This window comes from Vanellus vanellus (assembly GCF_965231255.1).
Source record: "Vanellus vanellus genome assembly, chromosome: 2".
Lineage (NCBI taxonomy): Eukaryota > Metazoa > Chordata > Aves > Charadriiformes > Charadriidae > Vanellus > Vanellus vanellus.
In genome coordinates this window covers 113876312-113897993 of record NC_138906.1, presented here as the reverse complement: position 1 = coordinate 113897993, position 21682 = coordinate 113876312, and the positions used below count along the sequence as shown (strand labels likewise).

At 39.2% G+C, this 21682-nt stretch overlaps 1 protein-coding gene across 1 annotated transcript in view; it reads right to left on the bottom strand.

Moving 5' to 3' along the window:
• Positions 1-21682, bottom strand: part of PPP4R1 (protein phosphatase 4 regulatory subunit 1) — a gene marked incomplete at its 5' end in the record, with an annotated part of 56184 nt that overhangs the window by 13700 nt on the left and 20802 nt on the right. The window contains 8 exons of the mRNA XM_082499216.1: positions 1100-1275; positions 9074-9591; positions 10437-10567; positions 11594-11752; positions 14037-14102; positions 14835-14942; positions 16525-16671; positions 17804-17946. Of these exons, the coding sequence (XP_082355342.1) occupies positions 1100-1275; positions 9074-9591; positions 10437-10567; positions 11594-11752; positions 14037-14102; positions 14835-14942; positions 16525-16671; positions 17804-17946 (1448 nt within the window). The remainder of the gene's footprint in view (positions 1-1099; positions 1276-9073; positions 9592-10436; positions 10568-11593; positions 11753-14036; positions 14103-14834; positions 14943-16524; positions 16672-17803; positions 17947-21682) is intronic.

Sequence of the window (21682 nt, the reverse complement as noted above, 5' to 3'; positions counted from 1 at the left end):
AAAATGAGAAGGACAGAGGATCCATTTACACTGTCATTTTACAGGCCAGCATTAGAAAAAAGCTACTACAACAGATCCTACAATAAAGAAACATATCAAGCCTGACATCAGGAGTTGGGGGCAGGTTGTTTTTTGAAAAAAACAACCAACCACATTTGTAGTGTTAAATTATGATTCTGTATGAACAGTAGTATCAAAGTAAATATCACATTCCTCCACCCCCCAAACGTTTTCAGGCTACATGGTAGTCCAACAGCTTAGGTGAAAAGTTAATTAAATGCCATCTAGAAACACTGCTGTAATTGAAGAAGGTTGGACTGATGTCAACTCCTAGACTTTTCAGAGACATTTATCAAAGTTTTGCATGAAGTTTCACTTAGGCAATATGATTCAACAAATCACTTGATGTGGTTTTATGGCGCATATTTTGGAACCATTGCTATCTATATAGCTATAGGTTTTAATACCACCAGAGCTTGTGATGCTATATGCAGTAAACACAGTGGGTTTGGCCTAATACACAGTACAGAACAGAAAATAGTATCAAATCAGTGGTGGGGTGCTGAAGAAGTAAGTGCTAAAAACTAAAATGTTACTGATAGCTGGAATCCACTTTTTCTTTCAGCAGTCCACACACCACCCTAGATTGCAGGTCCTGAACTTCTCTTATGCAGGCCAGTAAACATATAAACACTTTGACGGGGAACACAGGGAACTAAGTACCTCTTTCTCCAGATTGGGGAGAACTGGCGAAAGGGATTCACTTGTTATCAGTAGGACTCTGTTTTAAGGAAGGCAATTTCACAGTAATAAACTGGAGTAGTATTAAGACATCTTAAAATGTGATAGTCACAACAGAGATTTTAATGGAAATTCAAAAATTTACATGGACAAGCACAGAACTGGCAAAAAAAAAAAAAAGGCACCCAACACAACTCATTTTAATTTAGTAGCTAGCACTTCAATACCAACCAAGAAAACCAAACGCCACACTACCCAAAAGCAGGAAGCATTTGCCTGCAATTACCAGGTCTATTACTGGAGCCTTGGAAATCCCAATGGGGAAAAAACCCAATAGAGTACAAAACTCGTTTCTTACCTCAACAGTGTCACCAATTAAAGGCACAATATCACCCAGTATAGGTTTAAAATTTTGTTGGTCGTCGATGGTTAGTTCAGTCTGTGAGTCTATTCCCTTGCCAACACTGGCCATTGTCTCTTCTTGAGGATCCAAACTGGATGCTCTGAGTGCAGCAGACAACACCTCCACTTGTGCTGCAACATATGAAAGAGAAACACGTGAGAGACTAAACTGCAATAAATTTTTAGCAAGTTCATAAATCAACTTTAAACAGTGACTAATTAACTGAAAGATGGTGGAAGAACTACAGGGGAGGTACAAATTTAAGATTATTGACTATTAGTAAATCCCAAACTGGGGACAATTAGCATAAAATGTAAGGCAGATTAACACTCCACTCTTTGCTCTACTTACTTTGCTCAACCACTCTATAGTTCAGTGAAATTTGTCTTTTAAAGCAAAAAAAAACCTATGAGTAAGAGACTGCTGTTATGGCAGGATCAGTTCTTTAAGGATTTCGGTACATATTAATGGTGCGAATAGTCTTTGGGGCAGAACAGCACACGAACACTAACTTACTGACTGGGTCTCTTGTAGAAGATGGGAATAAAAGACAGAAGGGAAAAGTAATTCAAATAAAGGTTGAGAAGTGTTATTCATAAAGAAAGGATTTCGGTTCTGAGAGGCTGTGTCTCTCTATATATGTGGTCATTAAATTCTTATGTTTTTATAGCAATTCTAAAGCAATATCTATATAGGAAGATGCTAGATCCCACTAACTCTTTTCTGGACAGGATACTTCAGCCTCCTTGCATCCTCCAAATAATGAAGGTTGTGCTGTTTGACATCCTCTTACTCATTAAAAGAAGGCATTAGCACTTCATACTCTGCCATCCACTCTTTTGAAAAAGATCCAGCAGTTCTGAGACTGCTCTGCTTTACATCCCTCTGCTTACTGCTGATTAAAAAAAGCTTTGTTGAGCAATGTTTCTTGGATATAGCCTGACCCAAGTAGATCAGGTATCAGAGGCAATCTTAGCTGCAAGCAACACAGAATTCAGTGCAGACTTATTTACCCTGCTTCTCTCCTTATCCACTTCTTTACAAGAAGGTAAGAAGAAATAATCTCCTGACCCATTAAATTTACCCAGCCATCCAGAAGCTCTGTTCTCCATAGACTTTGGCTTTTCCGAGGTTTCTTAAATGCTCATTGTGAAAGTAAATGACAAACCATATGCTTGTTTTTAATCCCACATTGCCATAATCAGTTACAGAATCTGAATTTGTTCCTCTAGCTTTTTTGATAGAGTTACTAACAAGAATTAAACATAGTAAGTTGGACTCATTTGTAGACAGAAGAAACATATGCAAAACATGTTACAAGAAGCAAAATTGTAACTTGGCACAATCCTAGCTAGCAAAAATTGGAAAACACACTACAAGTTCACTGGTTCTAGGTGAGTCTGACAAGCAGAAGTAAAGATAATTCTTTAGAATATGCAATGCTAGCTCTGTAACTGCATCAAATTTCTGACAGAATAACCAAAACATATTCTTGCTATATTACTGTAATTCACCTCAACAGGAAAAAACAAGTTAGAAACTTAAAACCAAACCCAACAGCATATTAATATTTCCACTATAAAACACATTATGTTAGAAAATATAGTTTCAATACATATCTACAATATATAAATACATAAAAATTAGAAAGTTTACAGTTTGTAAGATTAACAAAAGCTTGCTATGACTTCACTCTTCAAGTGTTAGTTCACTGACAATAAACCCCTGTACTTTAAGGCCCATGAGAATAAACAAGATCAAGGTTAGTAAATTCCTCCAAAACTTAAATAAATCACCCCCAAAACATGCAAAATAAGAGGTCATTTCAGAGCACTTGCTACGGCAAGAAATGCCTGTCTGATTTCCAATTTATTCTCATTTAGAGAAATCAAACAAGAAAATTAAAAGTAATTATATTCTGCTGCACATCAAGTAGAGATTTTTCATGAAGACTTTTTTCATGAAGGACAATTTCATGAAAAATGTATACTCCTCATTTTCACTTAAAAGACAAGAAAGCTTACCCTGACTAGGTAACACATACAGCTTTCAACTCTGAATATGTATTTACTGAAAAATATACATAGTGCTCCAAAGATTACTTCTAACAACAAGAGTGAAGGTATCTACAGCAATAATTGGGAATTTTCCAAGACATGCCCTACCATGCCCCACTGTCAGCCTGCACGCCTGGACCACCCTTTCTTAGGGGATTAAGAGGATGGAGACCACACGTATGCTGATTTCCTCTGCCTGCCCTAGAGGAGATACAGCACAAATACACGTTCTCAGCTTCTTGTCAATTCTACAATCCCAAAACATGGGGATGAAGGACAGGAGAGGCCAAACTCCCAAGGATTTCATTGATTGACAAGTGCCTTCTTTCTTCGAGTGCTTCTCTATAGGTCCTGTCACCAAGGGTGACTCTAGTGCTGTCATTCACTGAAAGGTGAATGACCTGAAGTCCGTAAACTAGCTAAGGTCCTAGTCAAAAAAAGAGCCAAGCACAGTCACTATGGAAGGTTCCAGAATGGTGGAGTGCTTAAAGAGAAAGAGAGTGCATGTGTGAGTATGTCTATGCGTGCTCAGCTCTAGGTGGCTGCCTTGAAGATACTGAAACTTGAGACATCATCCTAATGAGCTGTCTTTACCACCCAGGCTTAGGTGCCAGGGCACATCCCCTTGTAATCCCATCACACACAGACACAGTCCAAGATCTATGCTGACACCCTCTTGACTGAGATTGGCTGCTGCTCCTTCCCATCTCCCACAAAGATCTTTCCTACAGTCATAAAACAGACAATGTTTTCCAGAAAACCATTAAAAGCGCAAGCAAAGAATACGGCTCCCCTCTCATGCATGACAGAGAAATGCCTCAGAGCTCTTGGGAAGGAAGGTTTTGGGAGGAAGACTGGAAAGGAATCGCTTATTGGCGAAATAGCTTTCACAACTACATTCAGTAAAATCTAGAGCGTAAATGTCAGTTTTGTGCAGAACAGAACTCATGTATTACATTAGTAAGATAAAGTCAATGTTCACTGGATCGTAAACAATCTGCTAATTAACTCTTTCTTCCTTTGACTTTTGCTTCAGGTGAGAAGTACTTTTCAGCAAGGAATTATTTACTCTTGGCTACTGTACCTGCATCCTAAAATAAATGGCACAATCTTTTAACTCAAAACCACATTTTACCTGGTCTTATTAAAGTTCCTGGTCCTCAGGAGTTTCTGTCCTTGCAATATGCTTTACTGTTGTTTTCTGTTTCTCCTGATGTTTCACTAGAAGACATGGATATTTCTAAGCAGCACACTCACTTCTTTTTTATGCAGGGTCTGCCTTTCTTACTCTCACTTCTTACTCAGAGGCAAAAGCTATGGGCTGCATTAATGCATTAATTATTTAAAACATAAAAATAGGAGGAGTTTCTTCTCCACTTCTTTCTCACGTACTGTTCCACTAATAACATATTTTAGACTTTTACTGCAGGCAGCACTAGTAACCTAAATTGTAAACATAGTTTTTATAAGAGTATGGGATTAACTGACGCCACATTTGTGCTGGTTTATCTCTGTTAGGTCTCCATTTGGCAAAGCAGCCTGTAACTGGAATAAGCCACAGTTAGCCCCAGTAACCTGCAAGTCAGGCTTTCTCTTTTCCCAAAAAAAATATTAAGAAAAGCTGACATTACATGATTTAGCACTTTCTATGCAGAAAATAAGGAGATAAATAAAGCTGAAGAAAGTGTTCCCATAAAGAAAAATAAAGAAATAAAAACATCTGAGGAAAGAAAAGCAACTTCTGAAGTAAGTGAAGATGGCAGCAGTCTCAGTGAGCTGGAAAATGGTGACCTGAATAAAGACCCTGTGATAATTTTAAAAGAGCTGGCATACTTAAGAGGAAACGTGCAGGTTTCTGTCTCCCAGTTTGAGACCCTCAGGATGTCTGGCCAGTGGATTGGAAAGGTCCTATTAACAAGGATTACATACCACTGCTTAACTTTGCACAGCTTGTATAGCTCTGCTAGCCAGTAGAGTTCGTCTGTGAGAAGACAGGCTGTCTTTACCTTGGTTGCTAACTACCTATTACTCAGATTTATCACTTTGGCAACAAGCTAGTTCTGGAAAGAAAGCCTCAAGGTAAAGATTTTTGGGAGTGAGATTCAGTTAAAGCAGTTCACCCCTTTCTGAGAATGAGATTACGGGAAAAACAAAATACATTCTATGGCAGTTGCTAATCACTGTTAAAAAATTGGATTTGCTAGAGACCTCATCAGTCTCCATGCCTTGGAGCAAGGATTTGAAGTTTGAAATGAAAACTGCTCTGATGATAGGAAGGTGTACTACAGAAACACAGAAAACACTGTCAAATTACAAACCTTAACCAAACAACAAAAACACCCAAAAAACCCACACAACCACAAACAGTTAGTTCTGTGTATCTAAACAGTAACCCAATTAGTGCTTGGCAGCCAAGACATCAGGAAGGCTGCAGTATGCACTGAACATACTGTACTCTGGGCTGCACAAGCTGGCAATGCCCTTCCTTTCAACTCATTGTTCCCCTTGGCATAGTATGCTGAGGCACCCCTCATAAAAACTGAGTTATTCTGTTCTCAGTACTTCTGCTATAATGATACAAGCAGCTGAGGAAAGCAGCACCTCACACAACATAAAGGGTGAGGTGAGACACGTGAAGCAGAGGATCGCAGAATCCGGAAGGAAGAGAAATGAAAACAAAAAAAGGAAATAGGAAGGGAAGTACACATGGAGGGAGGGGATAGGGGCACAAAGGCATAGTATTTGCTATGGATGCACATACAGTGCAAAGCATGGGGCAGGGGTGAACAAACCAACCCAAAAACTGTACTCTCTGACTCAGAAAGAATCATTGCCAGTTGAACTCCAGTACCAAATCTCCACACCTGCCTCAGCTGTCAGGGACTGGCTCTGAAACCAACTAGCAAAACGGAAATCATCAACCCCTGCTGATTGTACTATTAATGACACCACCTTATTACCATCACCAGTTATTCTGCCGTCAAATAATAAAAATTCAGTGTGATCTTAAGAACTTTCAAAAACCCTGTGCCAATGACCTCGGCCAATATGACCTATGCCAAAACCCTCGGCCAATGACCTGTGCCAATGACCTCGGTTCCACACAAGTATTAATTTTCTTCTTTTTTTAAGTTTAGAAAATATTTTCCAAAACAAAATATGTTAAGAGAAGGATGGTGAAGATGCACTGTCAAGCACTGAAAGGCTAGGCAGAGACAGAGTTAAGGTCACCTGAGCAGCTTAACCTTATAGACACATGCATAACCTTATACACTACAGTCTCATTCCCAAACTACACTTTTGGTAACTCATCCCCACTTGTTCTCGTGATGTCTCTAGGATGCTTGTCCCATTTGCTATAGAACCCAGAAGATGTGTACCTATGGGAGCTCTCCAGCATGGCAGGCCTCCACTTACCCACCACAGAGAACACAGCATCTTCCACTCCCATCCCTTGGCTGAGAATGCAGTGATAAAGACAGGAGCACAGCATGGAAGCAGGAATCCAGGACTTGGATGACAGCAAACCAATGAAGAAAAGAAGTGCAAGAAAAAGGTCACAGGGATTTTTAAGAGAGAGAAAGAAAGAAAGGGGAAAAAAAAACCCCTGTCTTTGCTGTCAAGAACCAGGCCACTCACGGTACAAGACTCAAAAACGTAATGGCTAGTCTTGCAGAGCAGGGGGGCAGGGAAAGACCCTAAGCACCACTTGGGACCAGAGCTGTTTGGCAAACACTTATAAGCCACTTATACTGGACACAAAATTATCTGTGAAATTAAGAAGTTTCATAAAATTTCTATGAAAATAACAAATTAAGACAACCTTTGGACTGAATATTTATACCATCAGTTTGCAACAACAGTTTTACATGGTAAAGATGGAAGTGTTATTCCTGGTATTGCCATGAGCAAAGAAGTAGTCAGGGCTCGGATCTTCTGGATCACCCCCAAAGGGAATCTACATCCCTCTTGTCAGAATATACGAAATGTACGGTCCAAAACATAGGCTTTAAGTCAGCTACTCAGAGACTAAAGTCTGGATACCTACCACTTCTACGTGCACTTTAGTGATTGAGACAAGCATGCAAAATGAATACTATTTTATCAGTTTTGGTCTCAATTTCCTTATGCCTCAATGCACTTTGTTTAAAAATAAAATAGCAATATTACCAAATCAAAACAGGCATGTTGTTAAATTGCAGCTGCTGAAGTATTTAGACCAAATAATGAGAGTACAGGCAAGAAGGAAAAAAAAAAAAGAGTAGAAGGTTTAGAAGGTGTGTTTCACGGAGCTCCACTATACAGCCTTGACAGAGGCTTGACAGAGTCAGAGGTACTGTATGGAATACAAAGGTGACTGAGTAATTAAGACCACCCACCCCACCTCAAATTAGAATAAACGGCATTGGTAACCCTAATTAAAATCTTTCCTACCTTGTGGGTACTGGGAAACCATGGTGCTGACAACTAGTAACAGTTTTCTTCTACTGAAATGCACAAGTGCTAGTTAACAACCGCACAGAAAACCTCTTGACATCCCGTCAAGAGAGCTACAAAAAAAACCCCACTCTGAAACAAGACATGAACACACACACCCCAGTAACAACCCTGTAACATGGGACAATTCTATATGTACAAATACATGCCTACATAAATCTTCATTAAAAGTGTTTAAGATGTTCTGTAACTGGACAGAGCAAGCTTTTGTACAACAAACCTAAAGAGCAGTGCAAGTTTTAACAGTGGGCTTCAGAGATGGGTTATGGGAAGACTGAGATCATTAGTAAGGCTGCAATTTTTTTTCTTATCTCTTTCCTTAGAGAGAGTGACCAAAGCACTAAAAGCAACCGTTTCATCTGTTGACTTCACAAAAGATCAAACAGAAGCAGTCCAAAATGGATTTAAGAGAAGTTATTAGCATATCAACCTACTAACAACAAAAAGAAGTTGAAAGTAGTATCAGTTTATTCTAAAATGTTTTTCCCACTCCCAACTTGGCCTTCTTTTTCCTTCCTACTTTTTCTGGTATAGAGTAGTGCTTCCCCTAGGGATTCTTCAGCTCCATAATAACATGGTTTCTTCCTTAGTTGTACCTCTGGACTTTCTGACTCTGACGCTGAAGCTTGATGTGCCTTAGAATTTATTCAGCATACGAATACTGAGAGAAATGTACCTCCAGTAAGTATGTGTGAAAAAGCCAAATCATTTTGGTCCAGGAGGTATCTCTGAGGTGCTGCTCCATCAGCTGGTCAGACTTATGAAACTTTTCCCTACCCTTCAAGAGCTTTTAAAATGAAGGATGTGCATTCACTTCAAGAATTCAGTTTGGGTCAATTCTCAGTTTGACCCAACAAACTTGGCACACTAAGTTGACAACATGAGATTGCAATAATAAATACTTTGCAGAAAAATGGAGAAGACTAATTCATTAAAAATAAAATGGATAACGCATAAAATAAAAACCATTTATCACACATCAATATTTTTTAAAAAAATAAATCTTAATCTGCTTTCTTATTTTGCATGTATGCTAGTTACAAATTAACTTCCCGATCAACAGCTTATGCCATTGAACTATCTATTTGATTATACTGTCAACACAGGCAGCCAGAAGTTTATACTGCTAACTGTTATGTCTATTCAGTTTACGGAAGGAATCATACTACCTTTAAACAACTTTAGACAAATGCAAGTTCCCTTTTAGTTCGTCATCAATTTTCACAATTAAATCAAAATAGATACAATCTCTTTGAGGACAAGGAGAAAGAGGTAATTCTGAGTTCTAAAACAACTGAAAGGTTAAAGCCCAAACTGCTGAAGCAACACGTGCATATTGCCAAACACTAAAAATGCTTCAGTATCTTTACTATACCTTTAACATCTGGATCGTCTATATGGGGCTCCAAATTTTCTATCATTTCTTCCAATTCTTTCCTTGTTGCCATAGGAATGTTTGGAGACACTGGCATAGTGAGTTCCTGAATTTCTCTATCGAGTATTATGTCAGAAGTCTGCTGAAGCTCGAAGTCAATATCTATTTCAGGAAGTGGAGTCCTCCAGAAATGGAAAGAGTTATACAATTCCTGCTCTGAAAGAGAGGTTTCCTGGGAATTCAGCCCAGCCTCCTGCAGACCTGCTGTACAACAATGAGAACTTCGCTTGTGCTCGTCAGCCATTTCCCTACAAGATTCTGAAGACAAAGTGCAATGGAAGGATGACTCAGTCTGGAAATCACTTTTCCTCTGTGAGTTATTTGATACTACATTTTGATCTTCCACGGCATTTTCAAGTTTTGTTGCAAATTCATCATTATCAACATGTGAAAACAGATCCTCTGTTCTGTTGTGCTCATCCTCTGTTGTGACATCTTCTGTAGTCCTGACTTGTTCACTGTTGAGTGCCAAAGCAAATGAACATTTAAAAACCAAAATATACTCATTGAAGACAGATGCTCTTGAAAATTTACACACATGCTATCAGCTTCCTATTTATCAAACTAGATTTACTTACAGCATAGCAAAATAAATCACAGGAGGTGACCCTCTGGAGGTCATCTGGGCCAAAGCCCCTGCTGAAGCAGGGCCAGCCAGAACCAGTTGCTCAGGACTGTTTCTAGATGGCTTTTGAATATTTTGGAGGACAGAGATTCCACAGTCTCCCAGGACAACCTGTGCCAGTGCTCAGTCACCCCCACAGGGAAAAAAACTGTTTCCTGATGTTCAGAGGGAACCTGCTGTGTTTCAGGTTGTGCCCATTGCCTCTGGTCCTGTCACTGGGCACCACTGACAAAAGTCTGGCTCTGTCCTCTTTCCACCCTCCCTTCAGGTATTTGCACTGGGCATGACCATTCAGCCAGCTGTCAATCCACCTTGCTGTCTGCTTCTTGAACCCATACTTCATCAGCTTCTCTATGAGGATCTTATGAGAGACCATGCCAAAAGCCTTACAGAAATCTAGGTAGACTACACCCACTGCTCTCCCTTGTCTATCAGGTCAGTCATTTCATCACAGAATATCCTAATGTATCCTAAGTTACTGAAGAGTCATGTATTTTTGGTAAATTACTGAAAATTCTGGTAGTCTATTAAGTAAGATGAGAAGTTCCAGATCTTTGATTTACCGAGATAAATACCCAATTTATAAAGGAAAGTTATTTTTCTTAACTTGCAGTTAAATTCATACAGAAGAAAAATAAGGAGGAAAAAAATAATTTGTAGATTTAGCAAATTCTTCACCTGTTTTCCTGTGCAGAACCACAATCTTCTGGGTTTTTACCATCTTCTTCTTTAAAGTACTGGCCACTGCTGGATGGATTAGCAAAAGTTGATATGAAAGGCCCCAGAGACTGAAAAGCTGCTTGGCGGACCTAGTGAAAGGGTCCAAGGTGAAAAAAAAAAAAATTATATACATAAAGCTTACTGTCCTATAAAACATAAATGCCTGCTACTAGGAATTGGAAGGGTCATAGTAAAAAAATAGTTAAGAAAAGAGCAGGGTAAAAGCAGTTAAGTCACACGGGTAACTATGTTGACAGGCCTATTCCCCACAACCAAAGAAATCACAATTATTTACACAGTAGAAGCAGATAAATTTGAAAGGTCAGTTGAGAATTTTAACAACCTGAAAGGAAAAAATTACATGCAGTGAACACACATTTCACTACCATAAGTTTGACTGATGATAAGCTCTGCATTTCTTTCCCTTTCCTATTTGGCTATGTTGTTCATTTGCTCCTTCTTTCTCCTACTATTTATTTTCCCCTTCTCAACAATTACCTTATCTACCACCATTTTTATTATTTGATTAATTCTGCTGGGCTACAGCTTGCATGACTTTCCAGGATGCAAGAGCTCATACTCCTGTGCAAAAGATCTACTTTTGGCTCTCAGAAGCAGTATGCTCAATAGCAAACTTAACAAGGTTTGAAAAGTAGATCTTCAAGACCGAAAAAAAAAAAAACCAAAACCAACCCAAAACCTACACCCACAGCCCCAAAAGACCAAAAAACCCACAAAACCCCACCCAAACCAAAACCAAAAATCAACAACAAACACTGCCACCCCACTCCAACGTGTGGTAGGGAACCTGAAGAAATACAAATAAATCGCATCTAATTTGCCAATTTTGTTAATGATTTTCAGCAATGTTAAGTCACGGGCAGTTCTGTAGCTAAGAAAAGCTATCCTACTGACACTGTTTTTCTTACATGTGGCAGTGAAAATGTGAGAGACTCTCTGCACCCATTGACAAACTAAGGAGTTTAAGAAGAATTTGTTTGAGGTGTGTGAAACAAGTTATGTTATCACACCTATGGGGAGAAGTTCTACACGGAGTATCACAGTAAAATCCTTTAAATATGACAACCATTCAAGAAATAAAAAGCAATTCTTACCCATCGTGAAGGATCACTAATCAAATTAATAAAAAGGGTTGACAATTTTGTCCTCCGGACTTCCTGTGATGTTGCACAAGAAACTGCCATGAAGCATTCAGCACAGGCTTTCCTAACTCCCCACACGTTATCAGAGCAGAGCTGGAAAAACCTCGGCAGCTGTTAAGAACATAGTGAGTAAGTTTGCATGTCTTAACAGGTAGTACTTGTTTCAAAGCAAGTTCTTTTTTCACATTCATTTCCTTCACCTTATTCTCTACCCTCGTACTCAGATGCATTAGTTTAACATTTGCACGACAAAGAACACACACTCAGTAGCACCACCTTTCTAATCAGTTGCTCTTATGTTACTTATAGGTACAGATAAGGACAATTCACCTGTCTGAAGAATAGCAAGAAAGTACTAACTTTCTAACTTGATTTACATCAAACTCACCCCACCCCAAAAAAAACCCAAACCAACCCCCCTCCCCAAAAATCTTAAACCAACCCAAAAAAAACAACTCTAAAAATATCCCAAGCCCAAACCTATCATAAGACAAAATCTTATCCTTCCACCATTCTTTTAAAGCAGATAACATTCCAAGGAACAAAAACCATAAAGAATACCGGTGCATTAATATTATCAGGACCACTTCAGATTTTTGCAAGATTCTCAGTGAAATGCAAAGGAAGAGCATCTTCAGAAAGAATGGAACCTTTCTTTTCCACCTAAATGTCTCATCATTAGATTTACCAATCTCTTTCACCACCAACCCTACAAAGCAGGACCTGAACTGCATGCAGAAATAGGGGAATGACAAAACCACTACATTTGGTGCAAGAGAAAACAGGTTTGAACAGAGCAGTGGTTTCACTAATAAAACTGAAGTATTTTGAAGTTGCTCAGGTTTTCTGGAAACAGTAATGGTAAGGATGAAACGGTGGATAGAGTGCAGGTGAGGCAGTCAAAGACATGGCTGCCTTCACTTTCAACAAGCAAAGTGGTAAGACACAAGTAATACGACTTGCTACAGCTCTGCTCTCAGATGTTTAGCTGTTCCAGCTCTCTGTAGCAAAGTTTTCTGGACTTTGCTTCTGATTAAAAAAAAAAATCAGTTATGTTACATATGTTACAAAATGAAGTTTTAGTTAAAGCTATTCAGCTTTTTGCTGACACTCCCCCCCCCCCCGTTTTTTTCTTTTAAAATAATCCCAGAAGAGCAGAAAATGGTGTTTTCTGTTATGGAAAGAGATCCCCAATTGTCCAACTCCATATTATTGCACCCTCTACAAAGTTTTAATCCAAATTCATTACATGTATCACTAAGAGATCACTAAGAGGGCGTTTGTGTGAGAAATCAATCTACATCCGCAATCAAGAAACATACGAGATGTAAAACTGTGCAACGATACTTCATTATCAAATGGCTTGAATCACACAGTACCTAGAGAAAAACGCAGCAAATGCTGTAACAAAGTAAGAAATGCCCTGAGGGTCACACTAGGCATACCTGTCCCAATACCACATCTGCAAACAGCTGGAGAGCCTCTTGTTGAAATCATGCCTGCATTTACACTCTCTCCATATAAATCCCTTGCTAACTCATGGCACAGACTCATCAGCCTCTTCTGGCCTTCAATAAGCTCACTGTCCACATCCCCAAAATCAGAAAGCCCGAAGAAGAATCCCAGGGACTGTCAGGTTGATTTCTGCTCCCTAGCCCTGTCATGTCTCCAAGCCTAGCAACATCCACCAGCTCCTTGGACCTGCCAGGGGAACGGTGCGCACTGTTAAGGATCCTCTGCTCACTGCTCCATCCAGCTCCCTGCTCTTCCATTTTGAATTTGTATCTCTTTGCCTTACTTCGTTATTGCCCAAATTAATTTATTTTCTCTGCCTTTCTTTCTCTTTCACTCCTTCCCAGGAGGGCTGTGAGACTTGTTAGAGTCAAGAAAACTGACTTTAAAATATTAAATCAACAAGCAGCAACATTAAGTGGTGCCATTAAAGAGACCACATAAGCCTCTCCACTTCTAGCAAACTATAACCCCCATGCTCCTCCCGGATCTGTAATCTCTCATTGCATTTACGGATTAGAAGACATATTCCTGCCTATTTGTTGCCTAATGTATTTCTGAACTCGCAAATACTCTGTCTCCACAGCCCTTTTTCAGTCTGGCTTAAACCCTTGTCCCAGCTCCAGAACTGAGTACCCCTTAGCTCTGGACCGTGTGACTTGGCAAGTAAGAGTTCTGTATTCATAGTAACTGTCTCCAACATTTTGCAAATGTCAATTGTAACCTCACATCAGCAAAACTGAAGAGTCACAGATTTTTTAGTCTCTCCTTGCTAAGGGAACGTGGCAGTTGTGTAATCATTTTAGCTGCCCTTCTCTGTACCTTGTCTAACTCAGCTACTAACTTCTATTAAAAAGAAAAAATCCTTTAAGAAACAGCTTACCAACATTTCTTCAGTGGCTTGCTGCCCAACCACACTGCAGATATCTCCAAAATTGGCTGCACATACCTTGCAGACAAAATGCAAGAAATAACTACTAAGATCATAGCTTTAATACAGCAAACAAAATCAAAGGAAAAATGTAAACAGCTTTTAAAATCATAAAAACAGGTTTCGGTGCAAACTCAGTATCAGCCACTTCCCCATTCCATCAGTTCCCAAGGTTTAAAAGAAATATTTAAAATTGTTTTCTTCATTTCAAGCTTAATCAGCCTTTTTTAATCATGAAGAACCACCTCAGAACTTCAGAGAAAGGGGAGGAGGATAAAACACATTCAAAGTGCTGTCAAATGAAAGAATACAAGCAGTTATAAAGGTAAATAAGCTATGTTATGTCAGGATGAAACCAAAACACAGCCTCAGCACCTAAATACCATGATGGAGTACTGGTGTATTTCATCTTAATGAGCATCTTTAATTCCATCTACACACAGAGATATGAGCTCAGGTGGCTGACGCCGTATCAGTTACAGTTGGTTCACATTTTCGTAGATACCTACACAATCATAAAAACAAGCAAATTCTTCTTTGTTTCTGATAATAAAGGTAGGGACTCTGCAAAAAGCTTAGTGTCAAATATAAAATCTGTGGAAATGCAAGCTACCAAAGAAACCCCACAGCTTTCACTTGTATGTGTCACAGATGAGATCTAGCAGGAAAGAGTCATTTAGACAAATGCAAGTTCCAATTTGATGACACTCCTTTCACAGATAATCCAGATCAGATGCTGATAATTCATACCTTACGAACATGAAACATTCTGCAGTCACAGCACATCTCGCAAAACCGAGGAAGAACAAGTCTTTCCGTGATGTCCTTTCCCACCATGGAGGCCATTTTGCACATTATCTAATGGCAAGACAGACACTAATCAGGGATGCTTACACAACACACCATTCTGCATCAGTTAAGCAGAGGCTTTTTACATTTACTTTTCATTCTGATGCCATAATTTTATTGAAAATTGTGGAAAAAATATTGGAAAAAATACATAATTTGAATTGAAAAGGTCTGGCCACTACTGCAAAAAGCTTTCTTTTTTTCTTTTTACCCTCCCCTTGTCATGATGTAACACAGCTGTAAAAGACATTGGTCTTTCAAACTAAATCAAATTCCTAACTAAAGAAGATAACTGAACTCTCAGAAATTGCTCTCATATCTCAAACAGACTTACAAAAATAAAAAAAAAAACAAGTACAGAATTCTTTTAGTATTCCAATACTTTGTATTACAATGAACAGAAAATTAACAATTAATGTGCTTAAGTGACTTCTACAACTTCTGTATGATTTAAAAATTAATCACAACACTCCATCTTGCGCATATGCAACTCCCTAACACAAATTACTGAAAAAGCATATCATACCAAAAAAGTGAGAGCTTTTCCCTCTAACTGCTCTTTGTTCTGATTTTTACTACAACTTTTTCTTTTTTAGGAAAAAAAGGTAATCTAAAAGAATTTTATGTTTAAGTTTCCTAGTCACATCAGTAGACTACTTAAAATTAATTTTCCTGTAATAACAATTTATTATATTTCTAACCTCTAGGAGCTTGGTAAGCTACAGAAACCTTTCTCAAGTTTCAATATCTTCAAAACAATGAAGATAGGTAAAACGATTCTGCTTTAAATTTTATTCCCTTATGTACTAGTAAGTTTCTTCAAGAAAGTACTGGAAATCCGGTGCCAAATAAAATAATGCTCAGCCTGCTTATTGTTTACAAGTCCAGCCACATTATGAAAGTAAAACATTGATGAGGTCTCCATCAACCAGAAAGAATTAAAAAAATAAAAATAAATATCACCCAGCAAAAAGCATCAACATAAATTGCAAAAATTCAAGGGAAACATAAGGACATATATCCGCCATTTCTCCTTTCTAAATTAACTTAGTAATTTGCTTACTATTTTAATTTGATAGATAATATTTTTTAAATTATTAAGGTTGTGTCCAATGCAAAAACTAACCATGACTTCATCAACTCAGAAGCTTATTATTTCATCCAATAAAACAAACCAAAAATCAATAAAGAGAATAGATATACAGCAAAGACTGACAGAATTCAAGCGTTAAAGATCTTCCACTGATGGAAATTTTCCACATGTGCAATTTAAGCCTCCATAAAACAAACCTGAAAAAAATAAAAAGCCAACAACAGCAGATGCTTTAGAAGTCAATAAAATTAATCCCCTCTGCTGTCTTGTCCAGCTGGGTTTTTTCTTTACAGCATATATAAGCTATTGAATTTAAATCTAACCTTGACTTGAGTGTAACACAGCATGGAAAAAATTACAGATTAGTTATGGATAGCAATATAATTTTTCCTCTTTAATAACACATGGGCGTGTATCTTGGAAACACACTATCATCACTGCAACATCGAGCATTCAAGCAAACATTATACTGTGTGATTTGGTATTGCTGTTACTTACAGCCACGGCTTCCGTCTTCACATCATCATTGCTGTCTGGAGCTGTCAGATCTATCAGAACAGGGCATACTTTGGTCTCCACATCGTATCTCTCTATAAGTTCTTGCTCCAACAGAACTAACAATGCTGCCTGGCTAGTTTTTCTTACCTATCATAAAGACAAAAAGTGAATCAAGGAATTTGAAAACAGTTTGGGGTTTGTTTTTTTTTTCTAAATGTGTGTCCTGTATTTTGGAAGCTGTACCCATATACGGCCACACACCTACACCAATTGCACTTGGCAAAAGGACAAGTGCTCCAAAACCACTTTTGCAAACACTTCTTGGGTTCAAACATAGTTTGTTTCAAACATGAACACATGCATGTTGTAAACTAAGGTAATGCTATTATAAAAGTGTCCCCCCACATACTTCCCCAAACACAGGACAGCAACATCAAAAAAAGTAGTCATGGGAAAGCTCATTTACGAAAAACAGCACAACTAATTGGGAGTAACAAAGTTCTAAGGAATGTGAATTTTATTAAACAAATCCTCTTTTTCTGAGATTAACAAGTTTGGCTGACAATGAATAACTGCATTTATTTTGAAAGCATTTTAAATTCTGAGAGACAATTTTGCTTAGTCCCATCTAACAAAAAAAAAAAGACTGTACAAAAATAAGATAACCATTAATAATTGACTTCAGATGTCATAGGTTTTGGTACCTATTTTTAATTATGGAAAATCTGGAAAGGGCAAGAAAAAGAAGTGAAAAACTTAGAGGCCTAAAATATTTAAAATAATGTATCACCTAGGATTAGTCTAGTCTGAAATGACATGGGGAAGCCTAGAGAAAGCCTTAGACAAGCTAACTTGTACATGCGGAAAAACAAACCACACAAGTTCAATCCAAAAGCTTTATTGGATGGATATACAAATCACCGTTTATGAAGATACATAACTGCATTAAAAAAATGAATTATACCACAAAGTCAGTTTTTCATAACTGCTGTTCCTTCTTGCCAGAATGTAAATTATGTAAGCTTATCAAAATGACTGTTTGATTTTGTCCATAAGAATACAATATCAGATAAAAGGCCCCAAATCAGAACAGACTAAGTCAGATGAAAAAAATGTTGGAAGTTTTCTTTAAAGTTCAGAGCGCCATGTATTTCACGTCATTCAAAACCTTTTTATCTCAAAACATTACACGCTTGTATGATGATAAATTACTTAAATTGAAAAACCTCACACCAGATATATTCAACCAGCTAATAAACTATTTGTACAAGATACTTACCTGGTTATTCTGGTCTGCGAGGTATCGTACCACAATAGGCAGTAAGTATTTGGAAAAAGCATACGGGATTGAAGGTCTGTTTTCTTGACAGAACATAGCAATATGAGGCACCTGTTCCATCAGTTCTGCCCGCACAGTTGGCTCTGTCAGGGTCAAAATAAAACCAAACAAGGCACAATAAATGTTTACAAGTATACTGCCAGAATAAGCTTTTTACAGTCCTGTACCTACAAACTATATTCTCAAGTGTTCGTGCCAGCATATTTATGTCAAGCTTCATTTTGACAAGCACGATCTTTTCACAAAACCAGGTACAACTACACTCTGTACTACTAAACTACTAAAAAGATGGGTCCCACATTCTCAGTTAAAAAACAGGAAGAAGTATAAGACAGCAATTCACCAAACATTATGAGTAACAGAATCTGTCTGAACTCCCTGCGAGCACCACCTACTTTAAAGAAACCTGCTAAGCAGAAAGTCAACCTAACACTGGTACCACTAGGAGAAGAAACAAACTGAGGGGAGCTCAGGGTCACAGCCTCTCATGTGGGAAAGATCCCATTGAGCAGGACAACCAGCCACAACCACCGATGCTTGTTTTCATTCTTTGTTTTTTAAGGCTACTGATATCTTCAACAGATGGAACAGGTCCTGCATTTTTTAACAGTTGCTTCTGTTAAACTTTTCGGGTATGTTTTTCATCAAAGTTGGTGACTATTTAAAAAAATATTTAATTCACTGTTTTAATTCAGAGAACAGTGCAGTGCTTGAATGAGTCCAGTGATGGTGGGGGATGGTGAATTGTGTGGCAGCAAAGACATGAGGGGTAGTGATAATTTGGTAACTACAGTAGTGTCCGAGCATGATCAGGTGCGAATTAGGGCTTGTCCCCCCAAGAAAGTGGCAGGACAATTAGCCCAGCTGAAGTGCATCTACACTAATGCACATAGCATGGGGAATAAACAGGAGGAGCTGGAGGCCATTGTACAGCAAGGAAATTATGATATAGTTGCCATCACAGAAACGTGGTGGGAGGACACACACAAGTGGAGTGCTGTAATCAATGGCTACCAACTTTTCAGAAGGGATAGGCAAGTAAGGAGAGGTGGTGGGGTGGCCCTCTATGTTAGGGGCAGTTTTGAATGTCTGAAACTTAACAGTGTGAATGACAGTGTTGAGTGTGTATGGATAAGAATTAAGGGGAAGGTCAACAAGGCAGACATCGTGATGGGAGTTTGTTATAGACCCCCTAATCAGGATGTAGAAACCGATGAAGTGTTCTATAAGCAGCTGGCAGAGGTCTCACAATCATTTGCCCTTGTTCTTGTGGGGGACTTCAACTTCCCAGATGTCTGCTGGAAATACTACGCAGCAGAGAGGGAACGAACAGTCCTGGAGGTTCCTGGAGTGTGTGGAAGAAGACAACTTCCTAACACAGCTGGTGAAGGAACCAACTAGGGGAAGTGCCCCCCTGGACCTGCTGTTTTTTAACACAGAAAGTCTTGTGGGGGATGTCAAGGCTGGAGGTCGCCTTGGGCAGAGTGATCATGAAATGATAGAATTTTCAGTTCTTGGTGAAGCAAGGCAGGGAGCCAGCAGAACTGCCACCTTGGATTTCCAAAGGGCAGATTTTAGCCTGTTTAGGAGCATGGTTGAGAGTGTCCCTTGGGAGGCAGTTTTGAAGAGCAAAGGTGCCCAGGAAGGCTGGGCATACTTTAAGCAGGTGCTCTGAGAAGCACAGGAGAAGGCCATCCCGGTGTCTTGAAAAATGAGCAGACAGGGAAGACCAGCCTGGCTAAATAGAGAGCTCTGGCTGAACCTCAGGAAAAAAAAAGGAAAGTTTACATTCTCTGGAAAAGGGGGTTGGCAACTTATGAGGACTATCAAGATATAACAAAGCTATGTAGGGGGAAAATTAGAAGGGCCAAAGCTCAATCAGAACCCAGCTTGGCCACTGCAGTTAAAGACAATAAGAAGAGATTCTTTTAGTATATCAATAGAAAAAGGAAGACTAGGGAAAATGTAGGCCCACTGATGAATGAGTCAGGTGCCCTAGTGGTGGAAGACACAGAGAACTCAGAGGGGTTGTGATCAGTGGCAGAGTCTAGTTGGAGGCCTGTAACCAGTGTTTTCCCCAGGGGTCAATACTCAGTCCAATTTTGTTCAATATATTCATTAATGACCTGGATGAGGGGACAGAGTGTATTCTCAGCAAGTTCGCTGATGATACCAAACTAGGTGGGGTGGCTGACACCCCAGAGGGCTGTGCTGCCATCCAGCGTGACATGGACAGGCTGGAGAGCTGGGCAGAGAAGAACCTAATGAGGTTCAAAAAAAGCAAGTGCAAGGTCCTGCACCTGGGGAGGAAGAATGCAAAGCACCAGTACAAGTTAGGGGCGGACCTGCTGGAAAGTAGTTCTGAGGAGAAGGATCTGGGGGTCGTGGTAGACAGTAAATTATCCATGGCCCAGCAATGTGCCTTTGCTGCCAAAAAGGCCAATGGAATCCTGGGCTGCATAGGGAAGAATGTGGCCAGGAGGTCGAGGGAGGTCATTCTCCCCCTCTACTCGGCACTGGTGAGGCCACAACTGGAATACTGTGTCCAGTTTTGGGCTGCCCAGTTCAAGAGGGACAGGGAACTGCTGGAGCGAGTCCAGCGAAGAGCAACTAAGATAATTAAGGGCTTGGAGCATCTGCCTTATGAGGAAAGGCTGAGAGAGCCGGGACTTTAGCCCGGAGAAGAGAAGGATGAGGGGAGACCTTATTATTGTTCACAAGTATCTAAAGGGTGGGTTGAAGGAGGATGGAGCCAGGCTCTTTTCAATGGTTCCCAGTAACAGGACGAGGGGTAATGGGCACAAGTTAGAACACAGGAAGTTCCGTTCAAATACACGGAAAAACTTCTTTATGGTGAGGGTGACAGAGCACTGAACCAGGCTGCCCAGGGAGATTGTGGAGTCCCCTTCTCTGGAGATTTTCAAGACCTGCCTGGAGTAATGCGCTCTAGGCAATCCTGCTTTAGCAGGGGAGTTGGACTAGATGATCTCTAGAGGTCCTTTCCAACTCTGAAACTCCATGATTCCGTGAGTCCTAATCCCCACAGAACGTGCACATCTATTTGGGGGATGAGAGGAGAAACAAGAAAAGAAATACAATTGTGTGTTAAATTCCAACTACTAAAAAAAATAGTTTCAATTTAAGAAGTAGGTCATTAACACATGCCTGATCGTTCACATGTCCACAGAAAAAAAATATATAATTTCAGACCCAAGTACTAAGTATTTCCATCCTTTCAGAATTTGCTGACATCTGTAGTTATTATTAGAGAACTGCTTATCTATAAAAACACATAATGAAAACCCAATTACTCTCAAGTTACAGTGATTTGATTTACACTATTTTAAATAATAAGTTTTATACTGTTTACAGGACACTCATGCCTTACTAAATTTTTTACTTATAAATTGTTCATGTAAATCTTAATGGTACGACCCGAACCATCTTCCTCGGAATTAACATGATATATTAAAAATACCACCTTTTGCTGGATAGAAGCACTTGCATTTGCAAGTAACTTGCATTTATATTTAATATGGCCAATGTATGCAGCACTTGGCTTTCCTGAACACTGGTTGTAAGAGAGAACTTAGGCCTGAATGAAACAAAACAAACACAAAGCAAGTACCATTCTGTGTGCAGTCTCTTCTTCACTGAGGACAATAGGAACAGAACAGATCACAGCACACAAAGTAATCAAATGCCTACAGGCTCCATTTCTGTGGCTATAGACTTAAATTACTTTTCCTACAGAAAAACATACCAAAGTCCTCTGTAAAGTTTATGAATTGCTGACAAAGTTTCAAAATACAAAATGAA